Source organism: Ursus arctos, unplaced genomic scaffold (genome assembly GCF_023065955.2).
Source record: "Ursus arctos isolate Adak ecotype North America unplaced genomic scaffold, UrsArc2.0 scaffold_14, whole genome shotgun sequence".
Classification (NCBI taxonomy): Eukaryota; Metazoa; Chordata; class Mammalia; order Carnivora; family Ursidae; genus Ursus; species Ursus arctos.
Window position 1 is genome coordinate 16,778,964 of NW_026622808.1, and position 24,283 is coordinate 16,803,246.

The window sequence follows — 24,283 nt, forward strand, 5'->3', positions numbered from 1 at the left end:
AGGTGGGACCAGACTCTTGGGGTCTCATGTGTTCCAATGAGGAGTTTGGATTTTATCCCGAGCTGCAGAGAGCCTCATCTGGAGATTTGTGTGAGTCATAGAGCTGCCTCTTTGCACTTCCTTTCAGTAGAGTTTAAGGGGGGGTGCAAGCAGAGCCCGGAAGACTCACTGGCTCCGGTCCGGGTGGGGCTGTGCACTGCCACGGCCTCGGCGTCCTTCATCCTTTTGACTTAGACGGGTTTTCTGCCTAGATGTGGACGAATGTGCCAGGAACTCAACTCTTTGTGGCCTCAGCTCCATCTGTATCAACACCCTGGGAAAATACAATTGCTCCTGCCTGCCTGGGTTCTTTTCACCTGCTGTTTGGACCCCTGAGAAACCGGAGGATTTCAGATGTGCAGGTAATGCTCCCAGGCATGCTGAGCCCTTTCAAAGGATGTCAAACCATCCTGAAATGTAATGGCTTACAAACAACGCTTCGTGCTTGCTCTTGACTCTGTGGGTTGACCGAATGGTTTATCTGGGGCACTAGGATGGCTGCCAGGTCCAAAATGGCCTTGCTTACATGGCTGGTAGCTGGTGCTGGTCTCTGGCTGTGAGCTCAGCTGGGTCTCTCAGTTTCCCTCATGGGGCCCATCCTCATGGCTTCTTGGGCTTCCTCAGAGCATGGCAGCTGGTTTCCAGGAAGGGAAGTTGCAAGGGGAAGAAAGCAGAAACTGCGGGTTCTTATAAGACCTAGGCTTGGAAGTCCCAGAACGTTACTTCTGCCACAGTCTCCTGGCCAAAGTCATGGGGCCAGCTTAGAAGCCAAGGAAGGGGAAATTAACACCCTATCTCGCTGGCCGAGCAACACATGCACACAGGAAATGGAGGAATTGATGGCGGCCATCTTTGGAGGATCTACTCTACTGCAGAACATATGTTATGTTCTTTGACACCCCCCCCAGGGAAACGCATGGTTCTTTTCATTAAAAATATTCTATTTCTTTTCACTCATTGATCTTCACCAGCTGCTAATGCTGTTAGAGGCAGAACAATAGAGAGGCAAATATGAAAGGGACCTTAGAGATAAACCAATACAGCACTCCAGGCCCCTAGGCATCTTTTCAGGACCCCATTTCAGTCGGATTATCAATGCTTTTGGTTTATCTACTTGTAGGTTTCACTTTGCACGAAGGAAGTTTCCCTCCGTCAAAACAGTTTTGAAAACCACGCACCTAGTCCAGCTCTATATGCAAAATGTGAATTCCACTTGTGCTATTTATTTTATTATTATTATTACGTTCAATTAGCCAACGATAGCACATCATTAGTTTTTGATGGAGTGTTCAATGATTCGTTGGTTGCGTATAGAGTTGCAGTGGGTGCTATTTCTTTTCTTTTTTTTTTAAACATATTATTTATTTGAGAGAGAGAGAGAGCACAAGCAGGGGGAGCAGCAGAGGGAGAGGGAGAAGCAGGCTCCCCACTGAGCAGGGAGCCTGATGCGGGACTCGATCCCAGGACCCTGGGATCATGACCTGAGCCGAAAGCAGACCCTTAACCGACTGAGCCACCGAGGCACCCACCATTTGTGCTATTTCTTTTTCTTTTTTAAAGATTTTATTTATTTATTTGACAGAGATAGAGACAGCCAGCGAGAGAGGGAACACAAGCAGGGGGAGTGGGAGAGGAAGAAGCAGGCTCATAGCGGAGGAGCCTGATGTGGGGCTCGATCCCATAAGGCCGGGATCATGCCCTGAGCTGAAGGCAGACGCTTAACCTCTGTGCCACGCAGGTGCCCCTGTGCTATTTCTGTTAAGAGTTCACCTCGGGGATGCTTAAATATGTTTGTAAGTGGGGAGCTTACAGAAGGGCACTCTTTGGTTAGAGATTTTTTCTGCGATACCAAGAAGATAACAACTTCCCTGTACCTTCCAACTGTGGGTCATCCTCCTGCCCTGTGAGACCTCCAAATTAGTCTACATGCGCATCCCAAGGACTTCTCCCAACACTCCATGGTACAATATACTGTATACTTGCACAGGCTGCTAATGGATATTGCCTGTTTATTCCTCCTGTTTTGTGAATTGACAGAGGAATATGACGACTTTTGCCCTTACCTCTCTCCTGATTATTTTTTCCCAGGACATTCTATTCCGTATATCCCCTATGGCTCAGAACCCCCCAGAGGGAGCAGTAATTCCATATTGCCACAGTGACCTGGCATCACCCTATATTAGTAGGCCAGGGCTCCTCAACTCTGGTGCTACTGACATTTTGGGCTAGATAGTTCTTCGTGGTGGGGGGCTGTCCTGGGCACGGTAGGATGTTTGGCAGTATCTGTGGCTTCTGCCTACTAGGTCACTCCCTACCCCTAGCCCAGTCACGGCAACCAAAGATGTCTCCAGACATTGCCCAATGTCACTTGGGGGTAGAGGAGACACACTGCCCTCAGTTGAGAATCACTAGCTTAACATGATAGAAATTTCTTACTCTCATTACCATCCAATATAGACGTACCATATAGACATGGCCAGGGGGCAGCTTTTCTCCACATGGTGATATAGGGATCAATTCCCCTGCATCTGTTGGTTTTCATACCCCTTGGGGCTTTGGAATCCCTGCTTCAGCCAGTGGTGAGGAAAGAGAGAGGAGGCACACCCATTTTGCAACCACTTTGTCTCAGAAGCGACAAATGTCATACCCGCTCAGATTCTGTAAGTGAAAACTAGTCACATGGCCCCACCTATATGCAGAGTGTTCTGGGAAATGTCCGTGCTTGGGCTACCTTTTTTAGAGACAAACCGATGCGTTGGAAGCATGACTTTTGTAGGATTGCTAGCCAGCTCGGCCTCATGCCCATTCTCTACGCTGTAGATATCGATGAGTGCCTTCACATGTGCCCTTCCAACGCAACATGCACCAACACCCCTGGGAGCTACTTCTGCACCTGCTCTCCTGGCTTTGCACCAAGCAATGGACAGCTGAGCTTCACAGACCAAGAAGTCGAATGTAGAGGTGAGAAGAGGGTTGGCTGAACACCCGTGGAAAGAAGTATCTCCAGGTTCTTTCGGGTTGTTTGATATTCTCAAGTTCTTTGCAGATGTTGACGAGTGCTCCCAAGATCCATCACCATGTGGCCCCAATTCTGTCTGCACCAATGTCCTGGGCTCCTACAGCTGTAGCTGCCCTGGGGGCTTTGAACCCAATCCAGAAGGCTCCTTGAACTTCAGCTGCAAAAGTAATCATCTCTTTGTGTCTCTTAGTGATGGAATCTGTGTCTTGGTTTGGTTGTGAAATCCTCAATCTACTCAGACTCTGGATCTTCCTCTTACCTTTACCTCATCTACAATTCTCTCTTTTCTAATGTGTTCATTCACTAATTGATTAGTTCACTCATTCATTAAATTATTCTTGGGGCATCTATTAATTAATTAGTCAAACAGGCCCCTGCGCTAGGTACTGATGATTCAATCCTGGATGTGATGGACGTGATACTCGCCTTCATGTAGTTTATAGTGTAGGGAAGGAAGTAGAGAGCACACACATAATTATTTAATAAGCACGACGAGTGTGACCCCCGAAAAATCATAGTGCAGCACTTCAGAGTGAGTAATGAGATATTTAATATACTCTGGGCAAGTGACATTTAAGCTGAAGCTTGATGGAAGAGTAGGAATTATCCAGATGAAGAGTGGAGATCTCAGTGTGGGGGGGTTGTGGCATGTGCAAAGGCCCTGAGGCTAGCACAGAGTGAGGACCAGGGGAAATGGCATTAGGTGCACCTGTGGACATGGGCAGAGGTCAGATCCTGCAGGAACTGGTGAGCCATGTGAGGAATTTTGGAGATGGGTTCCCCCCCCCCCCCCGCCCGGGAACAATAGGGAACAGTGAATGGTTTAAATTTTTTAGAACTGTGGATGACTTGATACATTAAAAATAGGGGTAGCTTATATGGAGGCAATGAAGCATAATAATAAAATGAGTACCGGTGAGGCCCTTGCCAACACGAGAACTAGGATATCATTGATGCCATTGTGTTTCCTGCATGTTCCTTCCCCATTGCATCTCTTAGTTCTCCCCAGAGGAGACTACTTGGAACTTCGTGTTTATAATTCCCCTACTTAAAAAGAAGTGCCCCCCATGTATGTATCCTTAAACAATACTTCACTTAGTTTTGTTTGCTTTGGGGCGTTATAAAAATGGCATCATGCTCTGTATAGTCTTTTCCTACCTGTTCTTTTCCCTCGGTCTCTTGCTTCTCAGAGTCCCAGGTGTTTCAGTGTGTAGCTGCCATATAATCTGGTAATGGATGGATTCGAAGCAGGGGATAATGAAATCAGACCTGTCTTTTAATCATAGCTTCCTGTGGTTGAGCTTTAATTTGGTTGCTTTTGTTTTCTTCCTAGGGATTCCCTTCAAGTGTAAAGAAGATGTGATACCCAACAACGAGTGGGTCCAGCTCTGCCAAGTGGGAGGAGTAGTGGAGCCTGAATATGTAAGTGTTTTTAAGGTTCCTAGCTCTTGAGTTTCCTAGAAGAACTTCTAGAAGTTCCTAGAAGGTTCCTAGAAGCCACTCAGGTAGGATGATGTTTTGCAGCTTTAACAAAGGCTAAAAGAACGGTGACCTAAATTGTACAGCAGTTTATTTCTCTCCCTGTAAACAATCTGAGTGTCAGCTGTGGAGAGTTGATGTGCTGGCTCCGTAAATGCTCTGCCATCATCAACACAAGTCTCCCACTTTGTGGTCCAAGATGGCTGCTCCAGCCCCTGCCATCACGTCTGCGTTTCGGTTGGTGGGCAGGGGGGGAGGAGGGGAAGTGAAGGGCATAGTTCTTCTCTTTAAGAGTATAACCCAGTATCACTTCTGCTTATACCTGGCTTCAAGGAAAGCTGAGAAGAGAGGACATTTGTCTAAGACTTGGGAATTCTTTCACTAAAAGAAGAAAGGATGTTGAAGTCTCGTTACCAGTGAGGGTGCTGGTACTGCGTCTGTGTGATGTGGGAGGGGTGGCACACAGCCCCTGGGCCAGGCAAGGAGGAATTGGGGTGTCGTGATTCTCGATGAGGCTGTTCCATCTTCGGGGATTGATGTTATGATTTTCAATATGCGCTTATGAATTAGCTTGGGAATTCCCTTGGACCACTGCTGTTGTTTTTTTGAAAAATTGTGGTGAGATACGCCTAAAAGTTCACCGTTCTAACCACTTTCAAGTGCACAATTCGGAGGCATTTAGTATATTCGTAATGGTATACAATCACCACTTCTAGCCCTCAAACATTTCGTCCCCTCCAAAGAAACTGTATCCCCAAAACATTGCCCTCCGGTTGCCCCTGCCCCTGGCCCTTGGTAAACACTGATCTGCTCTCTGTGTCCATCAATTGGTCTATTCTGCATATTTCATATAAATGTAATCATACAGTACGTGGTGTGTGTGTGTGTGTGTGTGTGTGCGCGCGCGCGCACGTGTGGCTTCTCTCACTAGCACGATGTTTTCAAGGTTCATCCACATTATAGCAGGTGTCAAGGCTTTACTCTTTTTTGTGGCTGAATAATACTCGATTTGGACCCCTGGATTTTTTCCACCCTTTCCCCCATCTTTGACCCCACGAAGTAGTTTTGCTGTGTCTTTGCATTTGTCTCTTCTATTCATTGAACAGAAAGGTGCTGTGGCCCCAGGTCTGCTCAAATGACGAGTTTCTATTTTTCTGAGAACTCCAGAGCCTCCTGGCACCTTAGGAGTTTAGGGCCACTCTTACGGTGGACTGGATGGCCAACGCGCACTTGACATGCTGGGGGATCGATCGGTCTGTGGCTCACTCGTGCTCTTTCTCTGGGGCACAGGGCTCCTTCTGCACACTACTGAATGCCACCTTCGGTGTTCTGGACGATGCCTGCGGAAACAGAACGGCCACGGTGTCTCTGAAGGTAACGACAAAGTTTTCGTAATTGTGTTTTGAACATCTTGGGAGACACTTTGGATATAATTAATGGGCTCAGTTATCATATAATTTATTACAGTTGCAAGTTTTTAAAATTTAACATACAGTAAAGTTACCCTTCTCTGTCCAGCTTTAGGAGTTTTATTACCTGAATAGATCTGTGTACTCACCACCACAACCAGAACATAGAACAGTTCCGTTTCCTTTCCAAACTCTCCCTTGGGCTTCCCCTTTATTGTCAGATGCTCCCTCCACCACCAGCCCCAGGAAATCTCTGTCGTTAGTCTTGTCTTTTCAAGAATATTATATAAATGGAATCACACAGGATATGGGTCCTTTTCTTTCTTTTTAAAAGATTTTTATTTATTTATTTGGAGAGGGAGAGAGAGAAAGAGCATGAGCAAGGGGGAGGGGCAGAGAGAGAGGGAGAAGTAGGTTCCCACTAAGCAGAGAGCCCCGGGTGGGGCTCGATCCCAGGATCCCGGGATCATGACCGAAGTTGAAGGCAAATGCTTAACCAACTGAGGCCCCCAGGCGCCCCAGGATGTGGCTTCTTTCACTCAGCATAATGCCTTTGAGTCATCAAGATTGTGATCAATAGTCCCAATTCCTATTTTTTTATAACTGTTAGTGACATTGTCTACATTCACAACATCGTGTAACCACCATCACCGCCATCCCCCCAAAAGGAAACTTGTACTCAGGAAGCAGCTGCTCCCCGCCCCCGCCCCAGGCCCTGGCAACCACTGATCTGCTCTCTGTCTTTGTAGACGTGACTGTCCTGGGTATGTTATGAAAAAGGAGTCCTACAAAATATGGTCTTTCGTGTCTGGTTTCTTACGCTGAGTGTAATATTTTTAGGGTTCGTGCACATTAAAGCACATGTGACCAACATCTCCCCCTTCCCCTGACTCCACCTCAGCTATGGGCAGTAATCAGCAAGCATTTACATACAGTTTGTATGTCTGTGTGTCTGTCTGGGGGGGATGTTTGCATGTCCCCAATTTTTCATTTCTTCAGGGTAAATACCTAGAGATGAGATTACTTGGTCATTACAATTGTAGATTTGAAAACCCGGTTTTTCTTAAGACTTTCAGTTGAACTTACAGTTGTTGTTAGTTTATTAATACATTTGGTTGGTTTTGTACCAAAGTAAGAATAATGCTTTCATTTGTAATTTGATTTAAAATTAATTTATTGGTAAAACATATTTGTTCATTAAGTGTACATTCACTCATTGGGTTTTCAGATTTAAATTTCAGATTACATTTCCATAAATAAGTACATTCACTTAGGGTTTTCAGATTAAATTTCCATAAACAAACCGTTTTTACAAATTTAGTTAGATTCCTTCATTTTATACTATGTATACGAATATTCTTATTTCCCTCCAAATTTCAAATACCTAATGAGGAAGATTTACAAACCTAAAAGGCAAAGTCACTACGCCTTCAAGGGATTCATAAATCCAATCGATCAGATGTGTAAATGTAATAATTCAGATTTTTTAAATGTTCAAAACCATTAATCCACAGCTGTGCTCTCTTACAGTGTTCATATTAAATACACGTTTACCGCACATCTAATTGCTTTGGGCAGTGAAATCACGTGGTTAATCAGCTTCTCTAATGTGTTGAATTGTTCCAAACCCTTTCAACAACCACTTTCCAGATTATGCCAAAGATCACAAAACTTTCTAAATCGAGCACAAAAGTGTTAACACTATGGAGTCTTAGCTTGCCTACCGATTTTTTTTTTTTTACCTCCCCAAGGAAATAAAACAGCGTTCCCAGCTAAGACTATATTTCACATTTCAAAGGGAGTTTTAATGAGGTTTCCTCAACCATAGAGTTGAGGACCACATTTTCGCAGGATGATTCTACCTGAGATTTTTTTGTGTATCTTGGTGGGGAGGGACCCCACACGCATGCCTTGTGCTTGGGATATGGTTACAGAACTCAGTGCGTCCTGTTTCTCCAGAAGGAACAAGCTGTGCCCTCATCCAGTGTTTACTGAAATTCTGTGTAGTTTTTTTTATTTTTTTAGAGATTTATTTCTTTATTTTAGGGAGAAAGAGAGAGAGTGTGCACAGGGGAGAGGGTTAGAAGGAGAAGGACAGAGAGAATCTCAAGCAGACTCCCCACTGAGTGTGGAGCCCAATGTAGGATTCGATCCCACAACCCTGAGATCATGACCTGAGCAGAAATCAAGAGTTGGACCCTTAACTGACTGAGCCACCCAGATGCCCCTCTTTTCATGTTTTAACTGTCCAATTTGGATAGATAGAAATTGGTATTCCTGCTAGGATTTCAGTTAATTTCCTTCCTCATCTGACTGGAGTCAATTAATTTCTTCCTTGTATTTATTAGGTTGTGAATATTTTTTTGGGGGGGGATCAGAGTCACTTTGCAGAAGTCAATTTATTGATGATCAGTAAAGGAAATCATATCAACATTAATAGTAATATTATTATTGTTATTCTTTCCTTAACTCTATTCCTCAGACATAATCAATGTTAACATTTAGATATGTATCTTTCCATACCATTGCACTTCGTGAATGCCTGTCTTTCTCACACACACACACACACACACACACACACACACACACACACGCCATTTAGTGAGCACCTACCAGAAGGATTCAGCCTCTGATACCAGCCTGCCAAGGTTCAAATCTTGGTTCTGCCCCCTCCTAGATGTGTGTCCTGTTTCCCCATCCAAAAATGGGCATCACAGTCTCTACTTCACAGATATCTTCCTAAAATTAACATAGGTAAGACACTTAACACCTAGCTTATAATAAGTATTGATTATTTTTTATGTCTATGTGCCAGAAACAGTAGAATCAGAAGTAGAAACATTTTAATGAAAGTGCTTGTTTTTTAAGTGAAATGAGATATCATATACATGTTATCCTGCAATTTGTTTTATTTAATAGCTCATGGACCTTTTCGCTTGTTAATACATCTATCTATCTATGTTTACACGTGTATGTATATTAAATATGTACGTATATGTGTATATATGTATATGTGTGTATATATATATCTATATAACACCATTCTTTTCTTACAGCTGCATACTATCCCATGATTTGATTTCATCATCATTTATTTAGCCAATCTGTTAGACTTTAAGACTTTCTGACTTCTTGCTATCACAAGCCATACTGAAATAAACATCACTGGGCAAGATCCTTGCATGATTTTTAAGCATTTCTGGAAGAATTAATTCTAGCAGGGGAAATCGCTAGGTCAGAGCTATGTGCAAGCAATGCCATTCCAGGTGCTGATTTAAAGGTTACACCATTTTTCATCCCAAGGGGGCCTTTGGGTTCAGGAGGAAGCTCAGTAGATGCCCTTTTAATTCTTCAGTGGCCTTGACTGTCAACCCACTTTCTTGAGGAAAGAGAGAGAAGGAGGGAGGGAGACAGAGGGAGGGAGGGAAAGAGGGAGAAGGAGGGAGGAAGAGGGAGGGAGGGTGGGAGGGAGAAAGGAAAGAGAGAGAGGGAGGGAAAGAGGGAGCGGGAGGAGGAGAGGGAGGGAGGGAGAAGGAGGGAGAGAGAGGGACAGGGTTGAGAGAGGAACAAGGAACAGCTGCTGTCTCAGGGGCGGGGGAAGAGGGAGAGGGTGCACAGTGTGCAAACACCTTTCCTTGCAGAACACAGTTGAGAGCTTTGCCTCTGTGCTCGAACAAACATCCACGTGGTCCATCTTCACCAAAGAAGAGACCTCCGCGCTGGCCACTGTGGTCCTGGAGAGTGTGAAAAGCACCACCTTGGCAGCTTTCCTGAAACCCTCAGCAAATGCCAGTCAGACTGTTCGGACTGAACGCTTAGGTAACAGGGCAAGGTTACACCCGGGCACTGACTTTGAGGCGGGACCTTGGGTGATGCGATTCTCCGTGGCTTCCCCGTATCCCATTTCCCCAACTGTTTCAAACCTCTGAACTCACGGAAAAGTCAGTCCAAGGACTTGAACAACATCTCCCATTTACCGAGTGGCTGACATTGTTATCGATTCAACAACTCTCTGAGTCCCACAATAAATAAACACCTAGTATATGAAACACAGAGAGTGCTATGGAGAAGAGTACAGCCGGCTAAGTCAGCGAAAGAGGGTCAGGCTTGGGGGAGCATTGCTGGCTTACAGGGGAAGGGAGCCACGTACGTATTTGGGGAAAGATCAGGCACAGAAATACCTGGTGAGTTCAAGGAACAATCTAGAGGCCAGCATGGCCAAAGTGGAGTAGAGAATCATAGAGCCTGCAGAAAAGGAGGGGAGAGGTGGATTTTGCAGGCAAATGTAGGGACTCAGGATTTTATCAGAAGTGAGATTGGAGGCAGGGTACGGAACTGGAGAGTTTGAGAACAGGCGTGGCATTACCTGGCTTATATTTTAAAAAGATACTTCCAAACTAGAGAGTATTATGCTAAGCGAAAGAAGTCAATCAGAGAAAGACAGTTATATGATCTCACTGATACGTGGAATTTAAGAAACAAGGCAGAGGCTCATAGGGGAAGAGAGGAAAAAATGAAACAAGATGAAACCAGAGAGGGAAACAAAACATGAGAGACTCTTAATCAGAGGAAACAAACCCGAAGGTTGCTGGAGGGGAGGGGGGTGGGGGGATGGGGTAACTGGGTGATGTAATGAGTGCTGGGTGTTATATAAGAATGAAGAATCACAGAGCTCTACCCCGAAACAAACAATGCATTATATGTTAATTAATTAAATTTAAATTAAAAAAAGAAAAGGAAGGAAAAGGATACCTCTAGTTCCATTACCTATTCCATTATCCCAAGACCCCTGTAATTGTTGCCGTGCCCCAGGTGAGGGACCTGAGGTCATAGTTCAGGTTGGAACGGCTGGTGGGTGGCAGAGCCCTGGTCCACTCTGCCGGGTTCGCCCCAGCCCCTTCCTATTTCCTTTGGCTTCGGAAAACTTGTCTAAATGTAGAGTAGCCAGAGGGTACTGTTGCTTTCCGTCACTGTTGACTTCAACCCCATCTTTCCCTGATGCCCCCCTGTGTGGCGAGAGCTCGCCCCCGCAGCTGCAGTTGGGTTTCTTAGCAGTCTGCTGCTACCATCCTCCTGTCACTCATCAGGGGCTCAAGGTCTCCCCCATGATGAACTGGCCTTTTAGTCTTTGCTTGCAACTAGGTATGTATAACTTTTTTGGACGGAAACCTAATTCAGGACTCACTTTCTGAGTAACCTTAGGCAAAGTCTCCCTATTTCCTTTTAAAGATTTTTACTTATTTGTCAGAGAGAGAGAGAGAGAGAGAGAGGGAGAGAGCACAAGCTGGGGGAGCAGCAGAGAAGCAGATGCCCCGCTGAGCAGAGAGCCTGATGCGGGACTCGATCCCAGGACCCTGGGATCATGACCTTAGCTGAAGGCAGATGCTTCGCCGACTGAGCCACCCATGTGTCCTGCTGTCTCGTTTTAGAAATTGAAAGCAAAATTATCAAGGAAGAATGCACCGAAGAGAATGTGACCTTTCACTTCAAAGCCAAAGGGGACACGATGGAGATTGGGTGTTCCACCATTGAGGAATCTGAATCCAGAGGTACGGACGTGCTCCTGGGAATCAAGGAGGGTGGTTACGGTACATTCAATCACACACATTTTTCAGTCAATTCGTAGGTGCCAAGACTCGTGAGGGGATCAGTGAGGTGAGGTCCGTGTCCTCAGGGAGTTTCCCATCAGCTGGGGAAGTCAGATATTAAATGAATAGATACTCTCCCAATAATGCAGCAAGACCTTCACTGCCCAGTAAAGCGGCCACTGGCCCCCTTTTGTCATTGACCACTTGAAACGTGGCCAGGCTGTGAGTGTAAAAATATACACCGGATTCCAAAGGCTTGGTACAAAAAATGAAAGATGGAAAAATCTCATTCACACTTTTTATATTGATTATAGGTTGAAATGATAATAGTTTGCATGTATTGAATTAATATATCATGAAAATCGATTTTTACCTGTTTTTGATTTTTCTAAAAATGCGGCTACTAGAAAATTCAAAATTACCTGGGTTCATGTGCTATTGGTAGTGGCCGGTGCTAGTCTGCATCGGGGTTGGCGAACTTGTCCTGTGGAGGGCGGGTTAGTACTTACGTTAGGCATTGAGGTGCAAAGGGATTCCTGTGTGAATGGGTGTGGCCGTGTTGCAGTAACACTTTTATTTATACAAAAGAGGCAATGGCCCGATTGGCCTGTGGGCCACTGTTGGCCATTCCCCAATCTACCTGAGGTCTGGAGGGCTCAGAGAGCAGGCCTGGGACATCCCTGAAGACCACCAACGTTGAAAGGGGAAGCCCACCAAAAAGATGGAGCAAGAAGGGGAGGCTAATAACCATTAATTATTTCCCACTGCTCAGTTTGTCCCTTAAAAATACAAATTCAAATTTATTTTTAAATGTAGCCAGCATTTCTCCAGGTGGTGGCAACTCAGGATTTTTTTTTTTTTAATGGTTCCTGCGAGGGCCACCAATCTACAAGTCCATGGTTGCACTGGCGTTGCAATCCTCAGAGCAGGCCAGCAGAGGTAGAGAGATGCGTGGGATGTTAAAGCGTGTATGTGTGTGTACATGTTGGGTCGTCTATAATGACTACTAAGCAAATGATTCCTTTTTTTTTTTTTTTTTTTTTTTTGCCTTTGGGGGAAATCCTAGGGACCACTGGAGTGGCTTTTGTCTCCTTTTCGGGGATGGAGTCTCTTTTAGATGACAGCTTCTTCCAAGACCCTCGGACCCCTTTGGCCAACTCCCAGAGGAAGTTGAAGTCTCGCGTCGTACAGGGCATCATGACTGGGGTGAAGAAAGCTGGCTTCTCTGAACCAGTCATTTACACACTGGAGAACATTGAGGTTTGTGAAGAGGTCCCTGCTGAGCCCCCATCTACCTATTGAGAATGCCCCATTCCCCAGCGGGCTTAACTTTCATTTCTGAGAGGGACCCCCGAAGGCAGCAAGCTCCCACAGTCTCTTGCAACTCAAGTCAATGCCCAAAATCCACCTCCGGAGGAGGGGGCTCTCCTATTTCTACGTGTTATTCTTTCATCCATCACTGGGCAAGATTGGGCTCAGATTAAGTGATGTTGATGCAGGAACATTTATAGGGATGGTATGTACATTGGCTATGACCAAGGCAGTGCCAGAAGCAGGTCTGGCATCTGAGACCTTTCTCTCCCTCCTTGCACGCTGAAATACCGCAGTTCCTTCCCTAGCATACCTCCATCTTCTTGCCCCAAATGACTCTTGAAGTTGGTTGTACTGAATCCATTGGAAAGAGAGTCTCAGGTGACCAGAGCTTTTCTGTTTTCAGCCAAAGCAGGAATTTGAGAGACCTATCTGCGTTTCCTGGGACACCGATGCAGAGGGTGGTAGGTGGATGCCCTCTGGCTGTGTGGTCCTTGAAGCTTCTGTGACGCACACCGTCTGCAGCTGTTACCAAATGATGAACCTGGCCATCATCATGGCTTCTGGGGAGCTCACGGTCAGTACGGATTCTCTGTGTTCTGGCTCCCCAGACTCAAGGGGAAACTATTGAGTACACATCCATGGTGTGTCTCTCGTGGCCTTGGGTGTTGCGGGAGGGAGTCGAGGGGGACAGAGCACCTCTGCCCTTGGAGAATTCAGGGTCTGGCTGAGAAGCCATGACGTTCACATATAAAATGAGAAATGCCCCTGAGCTGATGTTGGGATAATTATAATCACAGATCCCATTGCCAGAGCACCTACTGTGTTGGACCCTTTATTTTAAGTTAAGTGTTTTCAGGCCCTTGTACAGGATGGGGGCTGAGGCTCCGTAGCCCACCTACTTGGGAAACTCGAGGCGAGACTCGAACCCAGGACAGTCTAGCTCCAGAGGTCTCTTCCCATAAAACCATGTGCGAGAAGTAGTGCTATGGGCGTTGCTGAGAGCCAGCAAGCAATCAGGGAGGGGATGGGCTGTGAAGTGAGCCTTGATGAGCGGGTGGATTCAGTGGAGAGGAAAGACATACAGAGCACGAATTACATTTCCGGCACAGCTGTGGGCACTCTAAGGATTTTCATTGAATCCTCCTGCGACAAACTTACAGGGTCGTTACTGTTAGTATCCTCTTTTAACAGATGAGGAAACCGAGGTACAGAGCAGGTAAGTGTCTTCTTGGCCAAGCTCATAAACTGGGAACTGGCAGAACTCTAGTCCGTTCTCTTAGCCACCACATCACAAAATCATAGGCAGTAGCTGGTGAGACGGTACCTTGGCACATCTTTAATACCCAGAAGGAACTCAAAAATTTAAAAGGAATTGTGAATAAAAATAACTGTGACTAGGGGAAGGACTCGGCTTGCCATTTCCGCTCTCAGAAGGTGGGGCACCTCTGAACACCTGTGTAGCAGCCCTGGTTCGAGGCAGGAAACGGTAACCACTCCAGGTATTTCACACAGGGAATGGGATGCTCACAAAATCACGGGAAGGGATGGAGGAGTGGAAGTCAGGGACTGCCACTTGGGGTCTGGCTTCAAGATCACCCCTCTGCAGCTGTAATCCAGAGGTCGGAAATTGCTGCTGTCAGATCACCCCACATCCATGCGATCGAAGAAGGGACAGCTGGAATGTGGGGCCCGGCCATAGCTTGCTCCTGTCTGCAGAAAGCTGGTATCTGCCTCCATTCTGCCTTCCAAAACTTCTGTGCATATATCTCACTGGAGAACCTAAATGATGTCCAGGACCCAAGCCCCAGAGGATTCTGGGCAATGTAGTTTATAGACATCCTGCTCTAGTATAGCATGAGATGGGGCACAGGACAGGGGTGGGAATGGGTGCTGATGGATTCCAAAGGATGATGATGGACAAGATCTAGTTCACTCCGAGTGTCAGAGGGAGAAAAGGTCCCCGAGGCCTTTCTGCCCCAGTCAGGAGTCTGGATAATTCTTTTTTCCTCCTAGAGGGATGTCGGTCCCTCTCTGAGCGGTGTATCTCCTTCCTGACAGAGGGATTTCTCCTTGTACATCATTAGCCACGTGGGCATGATCACCTCCCTGGTGTGTCTCGTCTTGGCCATTGCCACCTTCCTGCTGTGTCGTGCCATTCGCAACCAGAACACCTACCTCCATCTGAACCTCTGTATCTGCCTCTTCTTGGCCAAGACTCTCTTCATCGTCGGTATAGACAAGACGGACAACCAGGTCCCGTATCCCTTAGACTGTGTCCTCACTCCGCCCCCCCATCTCTGCATCTGCCCCTGCTCATCCTACCCAACAACGTCTATGCTAGTTCCCACCTCAGGACCTTTGCATGTGCTGTGCCCTCTTTTGATAATACTTGTTCCCAGTTCTTCACCTGGTTGACTCCTTCTTGTGATAAGTCTCGGTTTAAAATCATTTCCCTGCTCCTGTTATATATCGCGGTGGTCCCTCCTATTACTGTTTAAACCATTGGTTCTTATTTTGGAGGATTCTGCCCCCTAGAGGACCCTCGGTGGTATCTAGGGACAGTATTGGTGGGCTGGCATCTGGTGGAGACTAAGGATGCTGCCAAACACCGTACAGTACACAGGACAGCCCCCATGACAGAAAATAATCTGGCAGTAGTGTTACTAATGCCAATAATGTTACAGCTGAGAAACTCTATCCCTTACCAGTCTTTTTTGCTTTCTTTCCCTGCATTTATTTGAAATCATATTGATTCCTTGTTGTTTTACTTGTTGTGTATCTACCTCCCCTCCCCCACTAGACTATGAGCCCCATGAGAGCAAGGACTTTGGCCAATTTACCCCTTATAACTACACCAGAAACATAGTAGGCTCTCAGGATTTTTCCAGAAGGAGCATTAGTGACATTTTAGCTGTCCCTCACTGTGGAATGTTTAGCTTCCCAGAGCTCAATGCTGGTAGCACATGTCACTCCCACCGTTTGACCCGGAGTGAGCACACTTTTTCTGTAAAGAGGCAGTTATCAATATTTTCAGCTTTGCAGATCCTGGGGTCTCTGTCGCAACCACTCAACTTTGCTGTTTTAGCATGAAAACAGCCATAGAAAATATAAAAATGGATGTGGCCGTGTGCCAGTGACACATTATTTACAAAACAGCCCGCCCGCCCGATGGCTACAGTTTGCGGACACCCCCCCCCCATAGCTTCAAACACCCTCTGAGGTAGGGTGATCGACTCCCCGTTCTTTTCAAAACTCTCCCAGTTTTAACTCTGAAAGTCACATGTCCTGGGAAACACCGGTCCCAGGCAAACCAGGACCATTGGTCCCCCTACCAGAGGGATGATAGCACCTGTAGGGAAGAATATCTCTCTAAAGGTCTGTGGAATGAATGAATGGGCTGTGGTTGGGGAATTCCAATCAAAGTGTACCCTCACTATTGTCTGAACCTGCTTCTGGGGCGGGGGTGGGGGCAGGGTAGTGGGAGGATCCTGAGTGTGCATGCTTCTCCTCTCCAGATGGGCTGCGCCATCATTGCAGGCTTCCTGCACTACCTTTTCCTTGCCTGTTTCTTCTGGATGCTGGTAGAGGCTGTGATGCTCTTCCTTATGGTCAGGAACCTGAAAGTGGTGAATTACTTCAGCTCTCGCAACATCAAGATGTGGTACCTCTGTGCCTTTGGCTACGGGCTCCCAGTGCTGGTGGTGGCTGTCTCTGCCAGTGTGCAACCTAAAGGTTATGGGATGCACAATCGGTAAGTGATACCCTTCTGTCTCCCTGAAGGGCCTGCTGCCAGGGTTCATGATGGTGTTTACATAAACAACAAAAAGAGCAAAAACAGTAGTGGTAATTGCATCTACCATCTATCGAGCTCTTTATGTTTTGTTGGTCTCAGGGCTGCCATGTAGCACTGCACAAATACAGGAGCCATGGTTTGCGCTATAGTATAGATGAATGGTGGTGCTGTAAACCATGAATTTGGTTGTAATTTTTTAAATCATGGATTCTGGAACCAGCCTGCTTGGGTTCGAATCCTCACTCCACCACCTTCTAGCTGTGCTACCTTGGGCAAGTTAGTTAACCTCTATATGCTTCCATTTCCTCATCCATGCAACAGGGGCTGACAGCAATGCCTACATCATAGTTATGAGGGTTAAATGAGTTATTATCTGAAAAACATTTAGAATAGTGTCTGGCACCACAGGGTAAAGCATTATACATACCATCATCATCATTACCATTGTCTATTTTAAAGCAAGTTTTATCACATGGTTCCATGTGGGAGGATTTTGGGTAGTATGTTGGTGAATATAATTTTAAAATATTTTTGTATTTATCTTCTAAGACATTAGGAAAAAATTGCCAGCATACCAACTAAACTCATGATATCATAGACATGATTCCATTGTATAAGTAAAAAAAAAGGTGAGTCAACTCTGTAAATGACAGCCCAAGCAGTATGTGGCTAGGGCAGAGATTGGAACTCACTGCATCATGTCGTGTAATTCTACCATCCTTGAGATAGTGGTGCTGTTCTAATTTACAGATGAGGATAGCCAGGCTTTTTTGCCATTGCAGTGAGAAAGGGGTTGTGTGAGGACATGAATCTGGCCCTTTCCAATCCCAGGGCCCGTGCTCATCACTCTGTGTTAGGAGCACTACTGAGCTGTGGTTAGGGTACTAAATATCCAGGCTTTCTGCCTGACTGCTACTGATGGTTTATATTTCAGGTGAGGTCATGAGATAAGAGGTGAGGGGAAGGAATCCATAGTTAAGTGAGCATTCATCGAACCTAAATCCTGCAAGCTTTACAAATGTGTATTATCTCTGGTATTTCTCAAGAGAAATCCTCTGTGTGAGGGCTACGAGTCTCCATTGTGTACTGTGTGAATAGCGTCCCCTGGGTTTGTGCAGTGTACAACCTGTGCTGCTGCACATGGTGATACATAGAGTAACAGCTTGATAAATGGTACTTCAGAGGAAACTGGGGCTCAGCACAGTTGCAGAACTTGCCCTGGGCCACATAGCTAGGAAGTGTCCAAACTGAATTCAGATCTGTCTTGTCAGGAGGTGGTGGTGACAATGCAAGGCCACCATGATGAAGTGTCTGATGTTGGTGTAGGTAATATAAGTACTGACACAGGCAAGAGAAGGATGATAGCATGGGGGAGTGGGAAAGTTCATGGAAGGCTTCCTGGAGGAAGTAGAATTTGAACAATTCTTGAAAGCTCTCCTGAAATGTACATAGGCAAAGAGGAAAGGGGGTGGCAACATAAGTGAGGGCAATAGCTCCCCAAAGGAGGGCTCAAGGTGTGGTTGGAGAACAGATGGATTGGGCTGAAAGAAGGGGAAACTGGGGCAGGGGCATGGAATTTGGAGAATACCTTCCAGGTGGTGAGAACGACAGAAAGTTTTGGAAGAGAGGAGTAGTATTGACAAGGATTTGAGATGGCCTTGGGAAGAAGCACTAGGTGTGGGGAAGAGAAAGAGCAAATACGGGGTGCATTTCTGAGCAGGTGTGGCTGCAGGTAATAGGCTCCATCCCAGTGGGTGCCTCTGGGAAACTGCGGAGGACATGTACCTCTGATGTCCCACCCACGGGGCATATTTGTCCGCCATCTCCCTCCCAGCAGCCATTGGTTGAGGGTTGCTCCTGGAGAACTAATTCTCAGAGCTTTCAGTCTGATGCCTCCAGCCAGAGATGCAGAAGCTGATAAGGGAATTGGCCAGTGTTCACTGAGGTGGTTGTTCCTGAAAGAGCAGGGACGGCATTTTCTATGCACTTTACAGCTTTTACTCTGTGGGGACTCACGTTCCAGGGAGAGAACGCCTGCTTGGCCAAACTTGATTATTTTCCTTCTCTTGTCGGGGGAGGCACACTTTTGCTAAAGGAACCTTGGGCTGTTACTGAACATGGTGGAATGGTTATCCAACGGTGAAACTAACAAATTACTAGAGACATGATGGAAAGAGGCAACGAATTCTCTCTTCCTTCTCTCCTTCCATTCGTCCCTCCTTTTCTCCCTTCATTTCTTTAAAAAAATAATTATGGAATGCCTCATCCATGCCAGGCTTTGCACTGAGTGCTGGGTATTCAGAGATGAACCAAAGCGCAAGGTCCGAATTCTCACACAGCTCATAGTCTTGTAGGGAGAGAAGGACAATCTGCAAGGAAACTAACACCACCATGATTTATGATACCAATAGATGCCATAATAAAGAGAAGCAGCAAGTTCTGCTAGAGACAGACCAGGGGTAGGGATGGTCAGAAGTGGCTTTTCAGAGGAGGTGACATTTGAACTGAGATTTGAAGGAACAGGTGTCCCAGTGAAGAGGTCTGAATAGAGGGGAAGGGGTTACAGAGGTTATGAATTGAGGACGAGCTCTACGCAGGGCACCAAGTGAATACTTCAGGAATATTTACCCAGGAAGAAGGTCTGAAAGAAGACTTGCTGTGGCCCAAAGAAAACTGAGCTGTAACCTGTCCCATCATGAGAATTTTCATCTCAGGGTCAGCTCCCTATACTCTCCTCCATTAGTGCATTTGTTGGGGTATGAGGAATTGTAGGGTCAAGACTGAGACAAGCGCGGACTCCTGTTTCTCTCCACAGCTGCTGGCTGAATCTAGAGGCAGGGTTCATCTGGAGTTTCCTGGGGCCAGTCTGCACCATCATCATGGTAAGCAAATTGTTGGCACAGTGTTCCAGGGCAGGAACAAGGAGACCCCGGGGGGACTGGGAAGTGCCAGTGGAAGTGGCAGAGCCGAGGTCACTTATTCCTCTCAAACGTTTTCCTTTCTGATTCCCGGTTCTTGAGATTTCCAAATTAGAGTGTAATTGCTTTGACTTGTGATTTTTTTTTCTCTGCCAACATGCAAATCCCCTGGAAGGGACCACAAACTTATCTGTCCTTTGTGTTTCAGTAGGAATGGGTCTATTGATGGCTTCTGAGGATAGACATTGAATGAGAAAAAAGGCAGAAAGAAATTAAGAGTATTTGGTGGTCACGGAGGAGAGGAAAACAGTGGGATGGAAGCAAAAGGAAGTCTCATGTTTTTGGTTTTTTTTTTTTCAGCTTTATTGAGGTGTAAATGACAAATAAAACTGTATATACTTAGGGTGTGCAGCTCGATGTTTTGACTTCTGTATACATCATGAAATAATCACAGTCAGCTAATGACCATATCCATCACCTCACCTAGTTACTGGTTTTCTTTCTTTTCTTTTTCTTTCTTTCTTTCTTTCTTTCTTTCTTTCTTTTTTTTTTTTTTTGTGGTGAGATTACTTAAGACCTACCCTTTTAACAAATTTCAGGTATGCAAGTCAGTATTGTTAACTATAGTCACCACACCGTACATGAGATCTCTAGAACTTACCTTGTGTAACTGACACTTTGTAATCTTGGACCAACGTCTTCCCCATCCACTCCCCCAGCCCCAGCACCCACTGTTCTGCTCTCTGGGAACCTGGGGGTGTTGTTCACCATGTCCTTGCCTTCTTATCTCCAGCCCAGATTCAACAGTCCTGCAAGATGATGTTTCTTCTGACTCTCACTCATGGTGGCTCTTTTCCTTGTGTCACTTGTAATTGTTAATTGTGAGCTCCTATCTTGAGATTGTGTTCCTCCACAGGGGTTTTGCTCTGACTTCTGTAAGACTTGGGGGGGGGGGGTCATGTATTAGTTTCCTAGGCTGCCGTAACAAAGTAGCACAAACGGGGTGGCTTAGAACAACCGAATTTTATCATCTCACAGCTCTGGAGGCTAGAAGTATAAAATCGAGGGGTCAGCAGGGCCATGTCCCCTCTGAGGGCGCAAGGGAAGGATCCATTCCAGTTTTCTATCCAAGAAGACTGGTAACCTCAGGAGTTTCTTGGCTTGCAGATGTTTGGCTTCTCTCTGTGCACGACTCCCCCTGTGTCCAACTTTCCCTGCTTTATAAGGTCATGTGGGATTAGGGCCCGGCCTATGACCTCGTTTTAATTTGATCACCTCTGGTAAAGACCCTAACCCCAAATAAGATCACATTCGAGGTCCTGGGGGTTAAGTAGTAAGGAGGGCACATATTGCATGGTGCACTGGGTGTTATACGCAACTAATGAATCATCGAACTTTACATCAGAAATCAGGGATGTACTGTATGTGACTAACATAATATAATAAAAAAATATTATTATAATAAAAAAAAGTTTCAATATTTCAACCCAAGCAGGGCACCAATCTTGATTCTAACTTTCCATAGGTATCCAGTGGGAATAAGTGGTGATCACCAAATGAGAACCAGCAAAGGCCATTTATTGCTATAGTGAGGGAATCAGCCACCATCGCTTGGATTTTTCAGACTCAAAAGCAGGCAGAAGAGTGGGAAAGCTTTATAGGGGTAAAAAAGGAAAGGCTTCGGGGACCCTATAGCAGGCTAACTCAAAGGAGGACATCCTACGAGAATGCTTAGGGGAGTGCATTGGCTTTTTCCTTCTGGTCCCAAGTTGGAAGTGAGGGCGGAAATTAGGGAGGCTGTCAGTTACCATTCAAGAGCTGGTTGTTTAGGGTCAACTGCTTCCTGGAGTGGTTACTGCAGACTATGGGTCTTTTACAGGGAGTCTGGCCATTGTCCATTTGTATATCCAACCTCTAAGTCTTTTCTACTTGACTTTGTAGGTCAATTCCATCCTCCTGACTTGGACGTTGTGCGTCCTGAGGCAGAAGCTTTCCAGCGTCAATGCCGAAGTCTCAACGCTCAAAGACACGAGGTGCAGACCCTCCTTCCTTTTCTCTCCTTTTCCAGTCTCCTTCATTCTTCCCACAAACATTCACTGAGTACCTTTCATATGCCTGGTCCTGTGCCCAGGACAGAAACGCACAGTGTCTAGATCTGGGATCTCAAATGCCAGGTCTGCCACTTATAAGCTGTGTGACCTCAGGCAAGTTACATAACCTCTCTGAAACTTGTTTCCTCATCTGTACGCTAGGGATACTAACATTGCGCACTTTATCTGGCTTATGAAGCAGTAACACAGTTACTAGGAAGACCGTTTCCTATATTGAACCTATTAATACATTTTCTAACTCATCTACTGTGTATAACAATATGTGTGTATTTACAAAAACAGAACCATGCCATCTCCTTTATTTTTATAACCATTTTTCTCTTAATAATGTCATGAATATTTTTCAATTTATCTAGACCATTCTATTACAATATTTTTTTTTTTTGTAGAACATTTCATTGTAAGAATGCAGCACAACTTACTTAAATCATGCCTTATTCATGGACATTCAAGTTGTTTCTGATTTTTGGGGGCAGGGAGGGCTATTATAAGCAATGCAGTCTTGAATACCCTTGTAGATAGATCTTTTTCCACATCTGTGGTTATTGAATCATAACAGTAGGCATGAAACTGTCGGAGTCAAATGGCAGGTTGGATTGTTACACTTTTAGTATATATTGCAAATTATTTTCCAGAAAACTTTTTTCCATTTGCAAGAGTACTTTTTTACCCACAGCTTTGCCAATACTGGGATTTATCATTTTTGTTGTGTCATTTTGCTGATTTAATAGGTGAAAGATACTATCTTATTATTTCAGTTTTGTGTATATTATTTTATCTTACAGATGTGGGGCATTTTCATACTTTTATAGGCCATTTGTGTTTCTTAACTTCAGCACTCAACTAATCTTTTTTTGAAAAAAGATTTTATTTATTTGAGAGAGAGAGAGAGAGAGAGAGCACAAGTGGTGGGGGAGGGGTAGAAGGAGAGAAAGAAGCAGACTCCCTGCTGAGCAGGGAGCCTGATGAGGAAGGCTCAATCCCAGCACCCGAAGATCATGACCTGAGCCAAAGGCAGCCATTTAACCGATTGAGCCACCCAGGCGCCCCTCAAATAATCTTCATTTTAAGAACCTACCAGACATTGTCTAGGTTTTACTGTCAGGAACCATATGATGTCCTTTTCTTGTTTTCCTTTCGGTATCCAATCCCTCATCCATCCTAAATAATTTTTCCTAAAAATTATTTTTAAAAAGTTGATGCAAAAAAGTATAAAACAAACTTAACACATGCCATGGTAAGAAAAATTAAACAGCGATAAGGGAACACATGGAAAGTAATTTCTTCTCACTTCTCTGAGCCCCAGGTCCCCAGATCTCTCCCACCTTAAGCAACAGTTATCACTTGAATTGAGCTTCCTTCCAGAATATTCTTTTTTTTTTTTTTAATATTATGTTAGTCACCATACAGTACATCCCCGGTTTCCGATGTAAGGCTCGATGATTCATTAGTTGTGTATAACACCAAGTGCACCATGCAATACGTGCCCTCCTTACTACCCATCACCAGCCTATCCCATTCCCCCACCCCCCTCCCCTCTGTAGCCCTCAGTTTGTTTCTGATAGTCCATAGTCTCTCATGTTTCATTCCCCCTTCTGATTACCCCCCCTTTCTTTATCCCTTTCTTCCCCTACTGATCATTCTAGTTCTTATGTTCCATAGATGAGAGAAATCATATGATAGTTGTCTTTCTCTGCTTGACTTATTTCACTTAGCATTATCTCCTCCAGTGCCGTCCATGTTGTAGCAAATGTTGAGAACTCGTTCTTTCTGATAGCTGAGTAATATTCCATTGTATATATGGACCACAACTTCTTAATCCAGTCATCTGTTGAAGGGCATCTCGGCTCCTTCCATGATTTAGCTATTGTGGACATTGCTGCTATGAACATTGGGGTGCATATGGCCCTTCTCTTCACTACGTCTGTATCTTTGGGGTAAACACCCAGTAGTGCAATGGCTGGGTCATAGGGTAGCTCAATTTTTAACTTTTTAAGGGACCTCCACACTGTTTTCCAGAGTGGCTGTTCCAACTTGCATTCCCACCAACAATGTAGGAGGGATCCCCTTTCTCCACATCCTCTCCAACAATTGTTGTTTCTTGCCTTGTCTATTTTTGCCATTCTAACCTTCCAGAATATTCTATACCTACACATCCACCTTCTATTACATAAGTGATAGGATACTATACATATCATTCTGAACTTTGGTTTTTTTCCGCATAATACATAACTGGTTTCATATCAATACTTATGGTTAAAAACAAGTAACAAAAATGTTTTTGTGTCAGACACTGTTGTAAGCACCTTAGAGCTTTGTTATCTCATTTAATCTGTAAAACAAGTAATAGCACCCTGTAGGAATTGTATTATTGTCCCTGTATCGATTTGAGGAAACTGAGGTACAGTTTCCCCTGGGGTTGTTTTAGTTGGGGAGGATGGGGAATGAATGCTCAATAGGTATGGGTTTTTTTTGCAGGGGGGTGATAAAAATGTCTTAGAACCAGGTGGTGATGATGTTTGTACAGCATCATGAATGTGCCAAACGCCACGGAATTGCACACTTGAAATGCTTAAAATGCTGAGTTTTATATTATGCGAGTTTCTCTTCAAT

The 24,283-nt window shown here is 45.1% G+C and overlaps 1 protein-coding gene across 1 annotated transcript in view; it reads left to right on the forward strand.

The window, feature by feature from the left end:
* ADGRE1 (adhesion G protein-coupled receptor E1) overlaps window positions 1-24,283 on the forward strand; it is a 53,678-nt gene that overhangs the window by 26,059 nt on the left and 3,336 nt on the right. The window contains exons 11-23 of the mRNA XM_048227162.2: window positions 252-401; window positions 2,860-3,000; window positions 3,086-3,223; window positions 4,392-4,480; window positions 5,828-5,911; window positions 9,588-9,765; window positions 11,376-11,495; window positions 12,601-12,794; window positions 13,252-13,422; window positions 14,907-15,101; window positions 16,364-16,599; window positions 19,457-19,523; window positions 21,501-21,592. Coding sequence (XP_048083119.2) covers window positions 252-401; window positions 2,860-3,000; window positions 3,086-3,223; window positions 4,392-4,480; window positions 5,828-5,911; window positions 9,588-9,765; window positions 11,376-11,495; window positions 12,601-12,794; window positions 13,252-13,422; window positions 14,907-15,101; window positions 16,364-16,599; window positions 19,457-19,523; window positions 21,501-21,592 — 1,855 coding nt within the window. The remainder of the gene's footprint in view (window positions 1-251; window positions 402-2,859; window positions 3,001-3,085; window positions 3,224-4,391; window positions 4,481-5,827; window positions 5,912-9,587; window positions 9,766-11,375; window positions 11,496-12,600; window positions 12,795-13,251; window positions 13,423-14,906; window positions 15,102-16,363; window positions 16,600-19,456; window positions 19,524-21,500; window positions 21,593-24,283) is intronic.